This window comes from Gymnodraco acuticeps, unplaced genomic scaffold (genome assembly GCF_902827175.1).
Source record: "Gymnodraco acuticeps unplaced genomic scaffold, fGymAcu1.1, whole genome shotgun sequence".
Classification (NCBI taxonomy): Eukaryota; Metazoa; Chordata; class Actinopteri; order Perciformes; family Bathydraconidae; genus Gymnodraco; species Gymnodraco acuticeps.
The window spans coordinates 1,145,872-1,164,107 of record NW_022991123.1 but is presented as its reverse complement, the minus strand read 5'-3'; the positions used below and the strand labels follow the sequence as shown (position 1 = coordinate 1,164,107).

Genomic DNA, 18,236 nt, shown 5'->3' with positions numbered 1-18,236 from the left:
GAATAAAGTTTAAAAGGGTGATTTGTAAAATATCCATAAAGAAAAAGTAAATCTGTTTACAGTTCTGTTTCATATGGGTGTTGAGAGAGGGATCCATAGATCTCTTCATGTTGCTCTCAAAGTGCACCAGATTGATGTTTTTAACTTCAATATTTAAAAATAAATCTTCTCGGGGGAGCTTGCCCCCGGACCCCCCTATGTGAGGTCCACACACCACCTATAAAAATAGCACTTTACTCCTGCTTACACCTATATGCCTCGAGCCTTCATTGTAACTGTCTCCCTGTGTATTTGCGTGGGGAGTGTTGCTGTAGAGTATTCCACTGTAGCGACCGGTACATTAATGGGAAACCCTAAATGTTTGAGCACCCTCTATGAAACGTCAAGCTGCCCCACAGCACCCCCAAAAGAAATCTCTGGCGCCGCCACTGAAGCTGACTATTTGTGTTGGGGGGGGCCCGACTTTTTTTTTTCTGACAGAAAAAGTTTGAGAACCACTGGGTTAGGGTAAGGGTTAGGTTGGGGTTAGGGTTGCGATTGACCAATCCCAACTGAGCCCAACAGAGCCAGGCAGTTAACCAATCAGAGCAGACTGGGCTCTGGTTTCAGACAGAGGGTGAAAAGAGCTGCTGCACAACAGACTGTATGAGGGAAAAAAGAGGGGAAAAAACTAAATAAATTAAAGCATGTAAATATTTCTCAGTAGAAGTACAAAAAACAAACGATCATAATATCCAGCTGCCCCCCCTCACCTGTAGTGTATGAAGGATTCTGCCCAGTGTTTCCCTGGCAGCCTTGAAGTTCTCCTTGACAATGTTGGCCTTAATGGCTGCCATACCCTCCATAATAAGAGTACGTCCCTGCACAAAGTTCTCCGAGTTGAAGTGGTGGGGAGCACTAAAAGAGATCCAAGAGTAATAACAAAGTGAAATACTATGCATTAGAAACATATGCACACTTCCTTAGTTGTACTGCTTTGTAACAGGTGTTTGGTTTCGATCTTTCTCTGACCTGCTGACAAAGTCACGGTCTACCAGTCCGTTCTGGGTGTAGATATCTTGAAGAGCAGAGTGAAACTTGGCCCCAGATACTTCTCCTGTTGCTCTCGGACCTAAACAGGCTTGGACCAACTCTTCAGGAGACGAACCCTGTAATCAGATGTCAAAGACCAGATGTTACAGTTACAGTATGGTGTTGTCAAAGAGGATGTCATGTTGTGATCAAACAAGACTAAGGGCCTTTATTTTCCTATGTTAACGCAAACACAGTGTGGACATTTTGTGTCCGGGAACAAGTATATTTAACATGCACAGTTGACGCTAACAGACCACAAAAATCATTTATTTTGTATTGTATTGGTTGCATTAAAAAGCAGTTGTAATGTGATTTGGGAAGTTTTACCAGTAATATCATCCAAATGAGATTTCCCCAAAAACGCCAATACTGATGTTCTATTGAATGTGCAATCCCCTCATGAATAGGAAACCATCAATTATTACTTTTGCCAACCAAACTCTGTGCCAATATATATCCAGTTCAAACTAAAAATCAGCCTCATGGTTGAACTATGGAACTTCGGTAGGATTCAACCTCTGGGAACAATGTTTCTGTATACCAAATGTCATGGCAATCAATCTAATAGTCATTGATATGTTTCAGGAACAAAGTGGCGGACCAATAGTGATATAGACCTAACTATAGTCCTGCCATTTATGACAGTTCATTTTGAATTTAAAAGGGTTATCCCTACTTTGGGTTCCTAACTTAGGACTGTTCTTTGCTTCCTGAATTCTCAAGATAAAATAGAATTGTTTTAGTATAGTTTTTTTTCTAAATGATGTTTGTACTAGCAATTTGTCTAAATGTCGTGATAATCTTAGATAAGAAAGGTTTAAGACTTAGGAAGGTAATGAGGCTAAAAAAATGCCAATGGATCCTATGACTGCTGTTCTATACAAAACTACCATAAACCTCTACTCTCCTTTCCCTAGGCTTTAGTATTGTCAAATGAAGACCGTAAAAATATGTTGGTGTATATGTGTCCCTCTCTTGTCTTTCATGTGTTATGTTTTTAATTCCCAGGGGAATGTGTTTCTCTGCTAATGTGTGTTTGTGTTGTTCGTCATCTTTCATCCTACCGTGGGTTTGAACTCGTGACCGGCAGCCTCTGCCACCACACGACATGTCTCCGTCACTTTCTGCAATAGAGCCGTTGCTGTAATTGTGACATGAGTGGAGGCCCCACCCCCGATGGGGACAAAGGCCACTGCAGAACCCGACAGGGCGAAAGTCAGCAGGGCTATCCCTAGCACTGACGTCATGATCAATCTACAGGGAGAGAGAAAAACGATTAGATATCCACTATCTGTTTAGTTATGCGATGGGAACTTGTTGTTAATTCACCTTGGGGTTATTATTCTGGACGCTTATTTTGACAAATGTATCTTGTTAGATTCGGAAAATGTTGAGTTATATGAAAAAGTTATTTTATTGTACTGAAGTGAACTTGACATGAGGAGTTTGTATGCAGAGACACGTTTAGTACACACTTAAAGAATGTCCTGATGGGCCACTCCCCTGAAACAAATCATTGTAATGTATGCCGTGTCTTTTATTTGCTATTCACGTGAAGTTCTCAATGAGTAGGTAAATAGTTAACCTTAAGACATCAAAATGCAATGGTTGCAGCAATTTGATTTATTTTGCCAAAAAATAAAACCTTTACAATAAAGTGTCAATACAAAACAAATTAGCAAAAGTGACGACTGCAACAGTGTCTAAGGGGCTATTTCAGGGTTTTGTTTTTTAATGAGTTGAAGAGTTGGTTATATTCACAGAAAAAAATTCTGAGATTGAAATGGTAACTTTACCAAACTAAATTCAGATGAAAGTGGTAAATATAAAAGAAAAAATGACAAATTAAAGAAATTAAACCTGAAAAAAATGTATCTTAGATAATAGCGTAAAGAAAGGCAGACATTTTGGAAAATCTGTAGGATCAAATGTGAAATAAAACTCAGAAAATTGTGTTTGAATCAGTTGAAGCTCAAATTGTAGTGCCCACACATTTATGGTTAATGCATTGCAGATAATATGCATGATTATGTCTAGTTTTTAACATAATAAGGAGTATATACAAAATACATATACAAAAATTAAATAAATTGGATTATATTCACAAGAAATAAACATGCTTCCCTTGCCGTTTTTACTACTTTCACTCCATTAGGGACAACATGCATTTATTCTTTTATATGTGTTATGCTGTTAAAATAATTATATAAACTAATACATCTGGGCTGAGGACATCTGTCACTACATAAATACACAAAATCAGGTATTTTTTACTGTATGGATTTACAGATATTCACTGAACTTTTATAACACCTCAAGCAAGAGTATTTTTATGGCAACTTAGTACTTTATAATTACAGAAAATATTCAATTTGTATTTATTTATCTCTCCATCTCTAATTGTTTTATTATTAAATGTTGACCCCACTCCCAGTGGCTTATTTCATTCATCCATCCATCTATGTTATAAACACACACAATTTTAATTATTTAAACATTCTTATTTATTTAATTGAGATATATATACACTGATTATTTTGGACATACTAAAGACATATACAATCTAATAAAAGAGAGCGCTCATCCAAGTACATCCATGTCAATTGAATCATCTAAATGAATTTAAATCATACCTCAGCTGTGTTGACTCCTATCACTCTCAAAGAAATCCAACAGTCAACCCCACCATCCCTATAGAGCTCATATATAGAGTACTTTGTGTACTTTGGAGGGTGGAGACTTGTGTGTGTGTGTGTGTGTGTGTGTGTGTGTGTGTGTGTGTGTGTGTGTGTGTGTGTGTGTGTGTGTGTGTGTGTGTGTGTGTGTGTGTGTGTGTGTGAGTGTGTGTGTGTGTGTGTGTGTGTGTGTGTGTGCATATATCAGCTATCTTCCTTGTTATTATCACGCATACCAGTTCAATCTGATGTAAGGCTTTCCCTCAGAAATATTATCTTATTATTGCCCCTTAGAAAATGGTCACACCTTGATGACTTGACTTGAACAGAACTGAGTGCAGTGACGCACTGAAATCATTTATTAAAAGTTAAAGTAAAACGTTCATACAAAGGTGGGGCAAGTTAAATAATTGTTTGTTTTAATCTTTCAAGCTAAAGATGGAGGATTTTAGGTTAGACTGTGAGTAAAAAGGTATATACCTGTTTCCAAAAAGTTAAAGGGGCCCTATAATGCTCATTTTCAGGTTCATATTTAATGCTTAATCCATGCTTTATTGTTCAAAAAGGTATTTATCTGTGCTGTGCGAGTGTTGATGTCACTATGTCGTGGAAGTAAACAAAGGACTACAAGTATAAGGCGTTTTTCAGGTGTGTGTCGGGGAGAGAGAAACTACCTCTTTTGGCCTTTGCAGACCATTTACATGCACACAAATCTATACCTCACTCTACAAAAAAAAAGGAAAACCCAAAAAAGCATAATAAGGCCTATTAAAATCACTCTATAGCAATTGATGACACATGAACATTCTAATTTTATGGAAAAACACATCCACACATTTTTTTGCCATTATTATATGCATACTGGCCTAAAACATGGGCTGCCCGCTCTACCAGTTAAGCTTCACATTAACATAAAGTAGCCTATAATAAAACAGGTTTCATAGAGCCAAAACATTTCAAGTGCTACTCAACTAGCTTTAGATAAGCCAGTCCTTTATTAGTATATAAGTGCTTTGTTAATAGTTATATCGCTCGAAGTGGAGTCGAAAGAGATGAGTTTTCAGTCTGCGCCGGAAGATGTAGTATAGTAGTATTCGTTTATTAGTCCCCAAGGGGAAAATGGGTTGCAGCACATCACAGAGGCATGTGTAAGCTATCTGCTATCCTGATTTCAATGGGGAGTTCATTCCACCATCTTGGAGCCAGGACAGCAAACCCACGTGTTTTTGCTGATGGGAACTTGGGTCCCCCTCACAGCGAGGGTGCAGCGAGTCGTTTGGCTGATGCAGAGCGTAGTGCACGTGCTGGGGAGTACGGTTTAACCATGTCCTGGATGTACGAAGGGCCAGATCCATTCGCAGCATGGTACGCAAGTACCATTGTCTTGAAGTGGATTCTGGCAGTTACCGGAAGCCAGTGAAGGGAGCGGAGGAGCGGAGTGGTGTGGGAACATTTAGGAAGGTTGAAGACCAGACGAGCCACTGCATTCTGGGTGAGCTGCAGAGGTCGGATGGCACATGCAGGTAGACCAGCCAGGAGGGAGGTGCAGTAGTCTAGGCGTGAGATGACGAGAGCCTGAAAACAGGTTTTTTTTAGCTGTTCAGAGATTTCAAAACACAATTTTAGCTAGAATAACTACAGAACAATTATACAGAGTAGAATAAATGGAACAGAGAGGTCTAGAAACAGAAATATAATAGTACAGAGATTACTGAGCCAGCAGGATAGTCCTTATCTGGTCAGGATAGGTACACTGACCTACAGTCTAAACATCCTCCCAATTCTCAGGAAAACTCAGGGAGTGTTTTACTGGAAGGCGTGTTTCCTTACAACATTCTAGGAAGGCGCTTAGTGCCCTAATAAATCCCCTGACATGTAAAGAAACCAGGTGACAAACTGATCCTCATTCCACCTCCTCACACATCTACAGGTCCGAAGTGCAGGGGTGCCGTAAGGAGGGTCAAAATAAACAAGCATAGTTATATTGGATAGAGAAATTAAGAGCATTAAGAAATAGTGCAACGGAAACACATTATAAACATTAAAAAGCAAAGATAATAAACCATGAATAACAAAGGTATATGAATACACGTTTCAGTGCAGTGTAAGATGTGAATAGTACAATTAAAAGCAGCAGCAAAAAGAACAGTCTTCAAAGCCTGGATTAAAAGAAGTAAGAGTTGCAGCGGACCAGCGTTTGTTCAAGATATTTGGCTATAGCCCAAACCAAATTCTCACATTCCTCTACCCGTGGTCTTCCCGTGAAATTATATTTATTTTGTCACTTTTCTAACTTTTTTATATTCCTTTAAATCCTACTCTTTCATCTATTTTGCATCCCCAGACAACACATTTCCCCTGTTTTACTGTTACCCGAAAACACCTTTAAACCACTTCTCTTTTCAATTCCCAGAATTAGGATATTTAAACCATGGTTTAAGACTTCCCACATGAATCTTTGGACTTTAAACCTTTAGAACACAGAGTAGGCTTCACAAAAATAAAAAATATCCTTTACTCTCCATACAACATAGTTAAAAAGTGTTTTAGTCATTGCAGTGCATTCTGTGATAAGTGGCCCGATTATGCTTTTTGGGGTTAACCGTAACTTTAGTGTGTTTTATACGTTTTTGTGCATGTAAATTGTCTGCAAAAGGATGACATCACTATGTCACTCTTGAGCTTCTATTAGCTAGCGCTTAAACACATTGTACTAGATATGCTACGGGGCGGGACATCTCTAAGCGGTGGATAACAGAGCCGCCAGCTTACCAATCAGAGCAGACTGGGCTCTGGTTTCAGACAGAGGGTGAAAAGAGGTGCTGCACAGGCAGTATGTGAAAAATAAAGACCTTTTTGACCATTAAAGCATGGAGACATGTCACAGTAGAGGCACAAAATACAAATATGAACCTGAACATTAGCATAATAGGGCTCCTTCAAACACAGCACAATCCTTCTTTTTATAGGCTCGTCAAATTAAAAAACTAGGTCACACTTTACCGTATAAATATAACCAGTCAAGACTATAATCAATATACTAATATTCCTCATGTGTGGAGCTAGAGAATGTATGCTAGTTAGCTAGATGATACTTTTATTAAATAATGTTTCACTTCCATACTTTTGTTCATAAGCTAATGTCATGCTATAAACAACATCACGCTGCATGGCTGCACATCACCATGATTAAGCTAAAGGCAGACTTGTGTTGCTGTGATGACGTTAAGTAGTCACTTATTAGCAACCGCCGTTTTGATAGAGGCTTTGGGCATTCACAAGTGGGGTATTTATTGACCCCAGACCTTATTTCAGGCTTCTAACCCGGACACATTAAAAAAACATTGTCTTCAAGACGTGGGAAGTCTTTTCAGGCTTTTTAGGACTCATTACTGCACCACTCTATTGGACAATACAGCAGAAGAACATATAACACACAACAAAACATGTATATTTCAAGGTTCAAGGTTCTTTATTTGTCATACGAACTACAGAGTAGTTATGTCGATGAAAATCGACATAACTACACAGGTCACAGGCTTCTCCAACAGTGGAACACAATCACACAGAAAAACTATAAAATATAGTGCAAGTAAATATTAAAAAGTAAATACAAAAAAAAAATAGTTTAAAAAAAGTGAAGTAGTGAAATAAGAGTCTACATGCAAGCTATTGGAATGATATATTAGATAAATAGATACATAATTACTAAGTAGCAGATGAATATTGTGGATGTTGTTTCAACAGTTCAGGTGTTTAACAGTCTTATCGCCTGTGGGAGGAAACTGTCTATGAATCTGGTGGTTTTAGTCCGGATGCTGCGGAACCGCCTGCCAGACATTTCTTCCTGAGCCGCTGGGAGTAAAGGTCCTCCATGGATGGCAGCTCCGTCCTGGTGATGTTCTGTGCAGTTTTCACCACCCTCTGTAAGGTAAAGCCTTACGATTGAGGGCGGTGCAGCTGCCGTACCAGGCCGTGATGCAGCCAGTCAAGATACTCTCTATGGTGCACCTATAGAAGTTGCAGAGTATCCTGGAGTCCATGTTGAACCTCCTCAGCCTGCGGAGGAAGGAGAGCCGCTGTCGAGCTTTTTTGGTGATGGTGGTGTATATCAGGTCCTCAGTAATGTGGACACCGAGGAACCTGAAGCTGCTGACTCTCTCCACCGTAGTCCCATTGATGGCGATGTTCTAGTTATTGTTCCTTCTTAAATTATTTTACAAGGAAAATGCTATAAATTGATGGTTAGAGTTTAATATGTTAAAATATGTTATTTCAAACCCAGCAAATAAATAGTTGGAATAAATAGAGCACCAAACAGGCAGATTGAAAGTGAAAGATGTTTTGATACGTGTACACCACAAGATGGCAGCAGAGACGCTTTAATAATGGAGGCTAATTTTCCCCACACATAAAGGAACACTACGAAGGTTTCCCATTTCTCTAATTTCCCCTCCTTGACTCCTATCCTCGACTCCTATCCTTGCGTCTTAGTCTCGACCCACGAGATGCGAGCGGAGGAGTCGAGGAGGGGAACCGAGGAGAGAGGAGGGGAAGCAGCAGGCGGTTAGAGAAATGAGAACTCCTCTCCTCTGAGCGGTCATTTTAAAGAGACGTCCATTAATGATGACAGGAGGCACAGCAGCCCTCTGTCTGATGGACAGATGTGTTCATGATGACTTATATATTTACTTTTAATTCATTCAGTTAGTGAGTGAGTGAGTGAGTGAGTGAGTGAGTGAGTGAGTGAGTGAGTGAGTGAGTGAGTGAGTGAGTGAGTGAGTGAGTGAGTGAGTGAGTGAGTGAGTGAGTGAGTGTGTGTGTATGTAAGCAATAGAGAGAGAATGTGTGTTTGTAAGACATTCCCTCAAACCAATGGATCGTACCTATTAGAAGTGTTTCTTGCCCTTTTCTTTGCAAAGTCTGTGATAAGTTCATTAAAATCCTAACATTGCTCGCTAGCTCAACAACATCCTCAGGCTCCGTGACCGTCACTGTTCCTTGCGGTTGCTGGCCTAATTCGTCACTTTAAAAAAAAAGGTATTTATTGTTGGGAAATGTTTTAATGCAGCCGCCACTCTCTCTTCCTTTTCTTTCTATTTCTTTCTTTACACTGGGTGTTTGGCTGCTACCGACCGGCACCATCCATCTTTTAGCTCGCGTGACTCAATGTGACATGGGTGAAGGTGGGGTTCTGATTCGGCTATAGACCGCCGCCGCGTAGTAATAAAGTTGAGCGCATACATAGTGAGACCTACAGTACAGAGACGGTTTAGAAAATATATGAATTTGACCCTATAGGAAAGCCGAGTTATTTATTGCGGCAGAGAGTGAGTTTCATTTAAAACAATGTATGATGAGTGAGGTTGTGCCAACAAAGCAAAAAAAAAATATATATATATTTCTTCCTCTTGTCAATGAGGGCCCTCTCTTGGTCAAGCGCTCCTGGCCACGTGCCCAGTGTGCCCATATGGTTAATCCGGCCTTGGTTCTTACCCCACAGGCACACATTTCATTTAAGAAAAATTGTTCTAATGGAATATTGATATGTTGGATGTCAGTGTATTTGTGCTGTTGATGTAATGCATCATCATGGCAACTGCAGCCCAGTGAGGTGTCAGTTAAAATAGTTCAAACAAGTCCAGTCTTGAAATGAACATCAGCTGTGTAGGACAGACAATGACTTATCACAGGAATCATATTTCAGCCTCTGTTAGTCCCTTTCTCATATGAGATCCCCGATGCCTCACTATTGCCAACATACCTGTCTGAATATAAATTCTAGTCAAATTTGCGACCAAACAGGGTGGAGCAAGGGGAGGTATGTGTGTTTGTGTGTGTATCTGGCAGGGATTTAGTGGGTGTCTCCGTAACATGCGAGCAGTAGAAAGTGACAGAACTGGTGGGATGAGTGAGTGCAACAGTATGAGAAAAAGGAACAGGACAGAACAAGATTTGTTTTTTAATTAAATATTTGTGAATGTAGGTGTTTTGCAGACCTACTTTTTCCCATGCTGCCCTAACCCTCCCATGGTATGTATTTTGTTGTTTCTCAATTATATGTAACCGCCAGTTTTATATCATGTAATTAAAACATGTGGTTATTGTGTCCAATCATATCATATTCCTTTCCAGACTAACTTACTGTATAAATATGATGTTTTTGGATTAATATTATTGCTTCATTATGGTGTGTTTTGCATTTTACTGCTGTAGATGCTCTGTTCATTTTCACTTAACTTTTATGGAGCAGTTTTAATCGCATCATGCTTGATAAGATCATTATGTCTGTAGCTTTGTTCTGGAGGAACCGCGTATCTCTAAAAAGTACATTTTCTATGAAGAACAGCCCTATTTTGAGCAATTTCAACACTTTTGAAACACTTTAATTCAGTTTAAGAAGGAGGAGATTTCCTTAATAAAAAAAGCAAAACTTAATCTTTCACTTTATCTAAAATATTCAAAATCAACACATCTGAATGGTTTTCAGGAAGGGAAGCTAAAGATTTCCGATATTGCGAGTGCAAAAAAAGTGTACTATTTATTTTATTGCAGTAGAAGTATAGAGTTGCAAAAACTAAAAATACTAAATAAGTAAAAGAACCGACATTTGGTACTTTAGAGCATAATATAAAGAAACTCACAATACAATTCGCTATGGGATGTACAGACTGGTAGATAACCTAACATTTTTCTTTAGGTTAATATAATGGGAAAACGGTTGTATTGCTCTTTACTATGATAAATTAGAAAAAGGAGCAGTTTAATTTATGAAAAATATTGACTACATAAGGAAATATACAACAACTAAGAAATACTCACACCTGAAAATGTTTGGATTCTAATAAAATAGCCCTGCAATAAATCCTACCACTGTGTACTGTTGTTTTAACAGTTTCAGAAAGGTGTGGATTCAACTTTATGGGGCTGTTGCTTTGTAATATTTCATAATGAGATGTTGTTCTAATATCGTGTCCAACTTATCCAATGAGGATAAGTAAATATAAACTAGGTGTGTCTGATAAAAAACACACACGCTTTGAGTGGCAAACTACAATATTGATATGAACTCATTATTGAAAGAGCACTGCTACAAATGTCAGGCACCTAAGTAAGCACAATAAGCGATAAATCACAGCCCTTTGTTCATGGAAATGTTATCCTTATAATGAAGGAAGCATAAATAAACCCACAGAACAAACAGTTTGGTGCTGTAAAGTAGTACAGTATAGTTTCATTACGTGGTCAAGTCCAAAGGTTAGGGTTAGGTGACACCAAGGTCATAACTCAAATGATAACTCAAAACGTTATTACAACACAAACACTATTTTATCACTAGCCATATATGCAGTTGACAGTTGATGGGGAAACAGTCACGTCAGCATTATGTCATGGATATATTTCTTCACATGTCTGTATTCATGTGCAGACAGGGTGCCGTGTTTGCCTCGTCTAGGAAGTCACTAGTGGGGCATGAGTAAGTGACCACAGCTGGATGTAATACAAGAGTGAATATCTTTGAATACACATGGACAGAACAGTGGAAGTAAATAAATGAATATTTTCTCAGACACAATAGTGTAGCACTAAGAGAGAGCAGGAGAAGGCTTATTTTAATTTCATCACAGTACAACCCTGTCTCCTAAAAATTACGTTCCCACAGAACTAAACCGCATTCTCAATTACGTTTAGCTAGCAACGTATTTTCTCCCACGTTACGTTCGTTATGAACGTATCTCAAATACGTTTATTTTCTACATATCTTTGCCATTTATTGTCTTGCTTAAAATAATGATAATAGTCATTTATAAATATCATTTTAGAGCACACATTTGAAATCAGTAGGCGAGGCTGTAATTTCGCCAGCTGTTACTCTCATGAGCGAGGCAGAAAATAATAGTTTTATCATGCCAAAAAGCTGCTGTGTCGTTTATTGCACCTCAAACATTAAAACAAATCCAGAGTTACGTGTTTCTGTACTTCCTCTAAGAAGAAAGGACAGTAACAGAAGATCTCTGTGACCCCAGATGTGGTGTTGTTAATGCGATATGATATCCGGAAAAAAATTCAGTTTAGGATGGCCGAAGACACTACACTACCCATAATCCCCAGCTCTCGTTTGGGACTACTGTCACGATCTGTCTTTGTGGTGTTTTGTCTTGTCTAGATCTGTTTTTGGTTTTCTGTCTGCGTTGTGTTTTGTCTTGTTTGGATCTGTCTGTGGTTCCCTGTCGTTAGTTTCCCTGGTGTGTCTGATTACCCGATTGTGTTCACCTGTGGCCCCTGTGTTTTCTCCTTCCTCCTCACCTGTGTCTTGTTTGTGTGATTAGTCTTGTGTGTATTTAAGTTCTGGTTTTTCTGTCTTTGTCGGTTCGTCTTTCGTTGTTGACTGTGTTCACCGGTGAGTGTTCTGTCTGTCCTAGTTCTATTTTTGTTATCCTTGAAATAAAGGTATATCAGTTTAATCTGCATTTGGGTCCTGCTTCCTTCGCTCTACCGTGACAGATACAGTCCCGTTGACAAACCCCGTGATTAATCTTCAAGCTCTGGGATTGGATGTTGGAGTGGCAGTGCGCCAAGGTTACGCCGAGCATCAAGCTCTATGAAATGGAACGAAACCACGGCAGACTATTCAAAACTGGACTCGAACGCCCCCCCAGAACTACACATGCTGGCTATTGTGTTTCGCAACATGTTCTCTATGGCACGTCTCTACTGGGAATTGTAGTTTTAAAAGACGTTTTCCCCAAAATTAGAAGTTGACAGTATTACACTGTGTACAGCCCTGGAGGTTTAGGCGATAGGAAACACATTGGTGTGTACACATTTAAAACATGTAATTACTAAATGGGTGAAAATCGCTTGTATCCATAATGGGCTGCATTAATATATACCCACATGACAGCTCATTGTTACTTTGTAATTCTACTCCACTACAATTCAGAGGTTAACCTGGTATTTTTACTCCACTACATGTATTTTAGTTACTTTGCAGATCCTGATTAATGATGTGAAATATAAACAACCCTTACATCAGACTTTAGTTACACCTGAGTGAAATTCAGGGAAAGGTGATTGTCAAGTGCCAACAATCAGGCGAGATATTTGATAGTTGGTGCTTGAGAAGACTAAACATTTATCTGCAGATCTCTATAAAGTATATTAATTACTCGTATTCTCTACTAATAGTTAATTAAAAACTGTATATAATTGCTATTTTGCACATCCCTTTCAAGATTTCCTAAGGTTTATTGACATATCATATACACAACTAGGGAGGGACTGTCATGGTTGACACGTCTCATCAACGTTGCGTGGAAGTCGGAAACAGTACCGAAGGAGTGGCAGACCGGGGTGGTGGTTCCCCTTTTCAAAAAGGGGGATCAGAGGGTGTGTGCCAATTACAGAGGCATCACACTACTCAGCCTCCCCGGGAAAGTTTACTCTAAGGTACTCGAAAGGAGGGTCAGGCCGATTGACGAACCTCAGATTGAGGAGGAACAATGCGGATTCCGTCCTGGTCGTGGAACGACGGATCAGCTTTTTACTCTCGCAACGATCCTGGAGGAGGCCTGGGAGTACGCTTATCCGGTAAAAAAAACACGGGAAAAATTATACGATTTAAAATAAAAACAAATAAGTAAAAAGATAAAACACTGGCATGTAATTTACGTTAGAATAAATAGAATGGTTTTGAATAATAGGTGAGAGTAAAATCTACGTCACTTTACAGCCCCGCCCACTTTTTGGGAAACCAACGCTGTCATTTGAACGGCGATCAAGCCTGAAGCCACAGAGATCTTCTGTTACTGTCCTTTGTTCTTAGAGGAAGTACAGAAACACGTAACTCTGGATTTGTTTTAATGTTTGAGGTGCAATAAACGACACAGCAGCTTTTTGGCATGTTAAAACTATTATTTTCTGCCTCGCTCATGAGAGTAACAGCTGGCGAAATTACAGCCTCGCCTACTGATTTCAAATGTGTGCTCTAAAATGATATTTATAAATGACTATCATTATTATAAGCAAGACAATAAATGGCAAAGATATGTAGAAAATAAACGTATTTAAGATACGTTCATAACAAACGTAACGTGGGAGAAATATGTTTCTAGAAGATATGTAGAAAATAAACGTATTTGAGATACGTTCATAACGAACGTAACGTGGGAGAAAATACGTTTCTAGCTAAACGTAATTGAGAATGCAGTTTAGTTCTGTGGGAACGTAATTTTTAGGAGACAGGGTTGCACAGTATGTATCATTCTTTACAGCTCTTCCTTTTAGGTTGAGACATTCATTTTAAGCTTTTAATGTAACTTCTTACAATTATTTTTTATAATTATCGCTTATTTATTTTTTGGGGATATTCATATGCTGGTTTGCGGCCAAGTAGGTCTAATCCATGTCCGGATTAGCTCTGCTCACATTAGCGTAGCTTAATAGCTGGCTTTAATCAGATATTTTTCCAACTTCTTTTATCAGCCAAACTAGTTCTTTCGGATAAAGAACTTCACCCCTCACAAAAGATTGTATCTTAAGAAAAAGTTTCATAACCAAGAGAAAATATATTGTGGCATTTTCGAAAACTGTATTTTGACAACTTTTATAGGATGGTAGGGGGTAACTCCGTACATTAACATCATAGCCTACACTAAGCCTGATTGGATGGAAAGAGGTCACAGAAAAGTAGTCCATATTTTGATATGCAGAAATGGGTTTTAATGAACCCATTCTCATCATCAAACATATTTGCAGATTTTGAACTAATCTTACCTCATACAAAGGGCAACATTATTGTAAAGTATATATCAGTACAGACAGTCTGGGCAGGAATGTTTTCCGTTTTTAACAGACACTTAAAGATCATCGAGATTCTTTCATTGAGCTTGTGCTCTCTAAATAAAAAAGATACTCCCATAACCGAAATAAACAGCATGCTGGCATCAACTTTAGTTCTCAAGCATTCCCCGACTGTATTGCTGAACTAAACAAGTGTTGTTTCCCAAGAGCTGGTATGTGGTTAGACCACAGGAACAGGATTTGACATGTTTTTTTTGTATCAAAGGGACGATTGTAAATGGGTTTCTACTCCTTTGGGGTTCAAGATAATCAGGGCTAGGTAAATCTAATCAAATCAAATCAAGTTTTATTTATATAGCACATTTATAAACGATTTTTGGTCGAGCCAAAGTGCTGTACATATAATCAAAATAGCCTACAGTAGAGACACTTTACAGCAAATACAACAGCACAGATTGTTCAGAATATCAGTATGAGAAAAACAACACCCTCTATCCTCTAACTCTAGACTTTTGTCTTATCAGTGTACTGTGGTACGCTCACCTATACTAGCTGGTATGTAAAGCATTGTCCTCTTGAAAAAGGCACGTATTGCCATAGGGTTGGCATTACTGTACGTAAGTGTGTCATTGTGCAACTTGAAAGGCTGTAGCATGAGACGGGAATATATTATAAATGAAAATGTCTTGGCATTATGTCATTCTTGCTCTTGTAATTCAAATCCCAAAACCTAGGAGATGGTTGCAACAAAACGGAGTCACGGCAGATTACAGTAGAGGAAGATTTCCTCACCTGTAATCATGTCTGTCATGTTGTTGATTTAATTCCTACTATTATCAGCCTATTGCATTTCACAAGACTTCATTTAGTTCTCTCGGCAGCCAAGTATTGTAATTGATCAATAAAGACTGACGAGAGAGAATAATGGTGCTCATTTAATTGAGTCACTTTATATAAGGAAAGGGAGCGGTTATCAGCTGTCTACAGGCAAAGGCACGTCTATTGCTCATAAAATCTTCAGCATCATTCTTGTTGATGTAAATCTTTTCCATTGCACAACCGTCCAACAACATGGACAAACATCAGCTAGTGAAAAATATAACATGTATTTGGCTTCCAAACAAGAACAGGCGTGTGTGCCAGCGATGTTTAACCCTGCCTCTGATTGTAATCACCTCTCCATCAGCTTCTTGAAGCTGTCTTTTTTTTCTTACAGAGCACCAATGTCCAACACGACCCCCACCACAGATGCCTCAGGCGGACAGCTGTTCTGTCCCCTGCTGGAGATGATGAAGGAGCACCGCCTCAACAACAACACACAGGCCAATTTGGTGGTGGTCTGCATCCATGGACTGGTCTCCTGCCTGGGGATTTTGGAGAACGCCCTCATCCTCTGGGTGGTGGGCTTCCGCTTGAGACGCCGCACAGTGGCATCTATCTGGGTGCTCAATCTGGCCATGTCTGACTTCCTGACAACTCTGACGCTGCCCCTATTCACCTACTATCTCTACTCCTCGCATAGTTGGGAGCTAGGCAGCCTACTTTGCAGTATGCAGGCGTCCATCTTCTTCTTAAACATGTTCGTGTCGGCCTTCCTGCTGGCAGCCATTTCAGTGGACCGCTACCTTCTGGCAGCCAAGCCGGTGTGGAGCCAGAATCATCGCTCAGTGCAGGGAGCGTGGAAGGTGTGTGCGTTGGGTTGGCTGTGGGGACTGATCAACACATTGCCTTTCTTGATGTTCCGTGCAGTGACCGAGAAACAGGATGGGAGAAAACTGTGCTATCATAACTTTGCCTTGTATTCATCCTCTCAATCCACTCTGGAGAGAGATTGCAAAGTGAGGCAAGCGTCAACCGCCATCTCCAAGCTCCTGCTGGCATTCCTGTTCCCCCTGGTGGTAATCGCAGGAAGCTACATCCAAATTGTTATCAGCCTGAGGAACAGAAGCAGGAGGAGGAAGCAGAGTGCCGGGCGGCTCATGGATACACTTATTGTGTCCAACAAAGATGGGGCAATAGAAGCCACAACTCCTACAATCACAAAAAACTCTAATATATTTCTCAAGCCTCTGTCTTCAGGACCATCTTTATCACTGACACCCACTTACTTGTCACCTACTGCCCCTAATCCCAATCAGCTGTCCAAGAGCTTCACCAAGATGGTAACATTTGTGATCGCAGCTTTTGTTCTGTGTTGGGCACCCTATCACATCTTCTGCATGATCGAAGTGACAGCCCAGTATTGGCAAGAAAATCTCAATTTTGTGGAGGTGGGGCTGCCTTTGGCAACAACCTTTGCATTCTTAAATCCTGTGTTGAACCCCATTCTGTACGCCTTCAGCTGCCCAAACTTCTGTGTGAGAATACGACAGAGTCTGGGAGAGGTGTTTGACGGTCTGGTAGAGGAAGGAGGGGGGTTACTTTTGGTTCCTGGGAGAACTATAAGAGCTCATATTAGACGGAAGGGCAGTCGAGATGTGAACTTTGAAATGCCGCGGTCACCAAAGGGCTCAAGTTCACTGTGTCCATCAACTCACAGCCCATCGTCCCAACCACTGCATTCACTCTCTGAAGGTCTCAAAGACACTCATAAATCAAAAGATGTGGTTGAGCCTAGCTGAGACTACATTTTTGTTGGAAACATGTCCAAAGGTCTCCATGTAGATATAGGCCTTATTCAATGGAAGCCACCACAAAAAGCATGTATGGAACTCTGTCGCTCAGTTCATTTATCATCTTGGTCCAGACTGAAATAACAATTATAGGTGATACCATAACTTTTCCGTGTAGCTTCTGCATGATTCAGATTATTTAGTTTTTTATTTAAATGTCTTGAAAACTATTGTGCGAAATAAGTATTCCGCCACAGCATGCATTTTGATAACATTTGTTAATTTTCATCTAGCAACACCATGAGATCTTCAAGACAATATGTGCATTGTGACTTCATTTAAATATCGTCCAAAAAAAAAGTTTGCACAGCATTGAATGGCATCACTCTATGCCATAAATCAAGTTATATGTATTATGATAAATCTTATTCTAATGCAACTTGCAATAGTACGGAAGCCATTAAAGCCAGTGAAAGGGAATGAAAAATCTTCGTTACTTTAAAAAGTGCTTTTTTAAATCTGTGGAATCAGGTGAAATAAAAAATCTTACTTCAGATGTATTGATTTTCTTTATTATTTTGTCATTATCATTTTCAAAATGTTTTCTTTTCTTTCTGAATTTCAGCCACATTATGTGCACCGCATATTCGAAATAGGACTACAAACATTTATATTTTCTTTTCACCACCAGTGGCGGCGCCAGGGTATGGCTGGGGTAGGCTACAGCCATACCAAGAAATGGCTTAGCCCTACCTTAGCCCGACCATGAAAAAGTATGTTAAAGTAAGCATGTTGAGAACACGGATTGCGAAAATCTACCGTTCGTGTCCACAACACACAAACTGATCCTGCTGCAACAACAAGTGCACGTTACTGACGCAATATGGTTGAGGCCATTCGGGCTTATGCTAGAGGGGTGCAAGGAATAGTCTAAGTAGTGGGGGAGTTTGATACACTAAATGTGTGGACATTCTCTCGCGTTATAATATCAGCGCGGCCGCGGTCAGATCAAAATGCCTCCGAATGCAATTTGAATAGACCTACAGCCAATCAGAGCAACGAAACGTTGGTT

At 39.7% G+C, this 18,236-nt stretch overlaps 2 protein-coding genes across 5 annotated transcripts in view; one reads left to right on the top strand and one right to left on the bottom strand.

Annotated features, from left to right (window-relative positions):
- Positions 1-18,236, bottom strand: part of vwa11 (von Willebrand factor A domain containing 11) — a 45,255-nt gene that overhangs the window by 12,151 nt on the left and 14,868 nt on the right. The window contains exons 1-4 of one of the 3 annotated variants that reach the window (XM_034237082.1): positions 3,708-3,767; positions 2,139-2,328; positions 1,012-1,148; positions 753-897 (exon numbers count right to left, since the gene is read on the bottom strand). In XM_034237082.1, coding sequence (XP_034092973.1) covers positions 753-897; positions 1,012-1,148; positions 2,139-2,321 — 465 coding nt within the window. In that variant the 5' untranslated portion in view covers positions 2,322-2,328; positions 3,708-3,767. Of the gene's footprint in view, positions 1-752; positions 898-1,011; positions 1,149-2,138; positions 2,329-3,707; positions 3,768-18,236 lie in introns of those variants that run through there. The other 2 variants (XM_034237081.1, XM_034237083.1) reach the window with 2 other exon arrangements.
- LOC117560235 (prostaglandin D2 receptor 2) lies at positions 9,643-17,690 on the top strand. 2 transcript variants are annotated; one of them, XM_034237085.1, is made up of 2 exons: positions 9,643-9,782; positions 15,769-17,690. In XM_034237085.1, exon 2 carries the CDS (start codon positions 15,776-15,778, stop codon positions 17,171-17,173), a length of 1,398 nt encoding a protein of 465 aa, XP_034092976.1. In that variant the 5' UTR covers positions 9,643-9,782; positions 15,769-15,775; the 3' UTR covers positions 17,174-17,690. The 2 variants fall into 2 exon arrangements, with proteins under 2 accessions (XP_034092976.1, XP_034092975.1); XM_034237084.1 differs by having other exon boundaries at positions 15,739-17,690.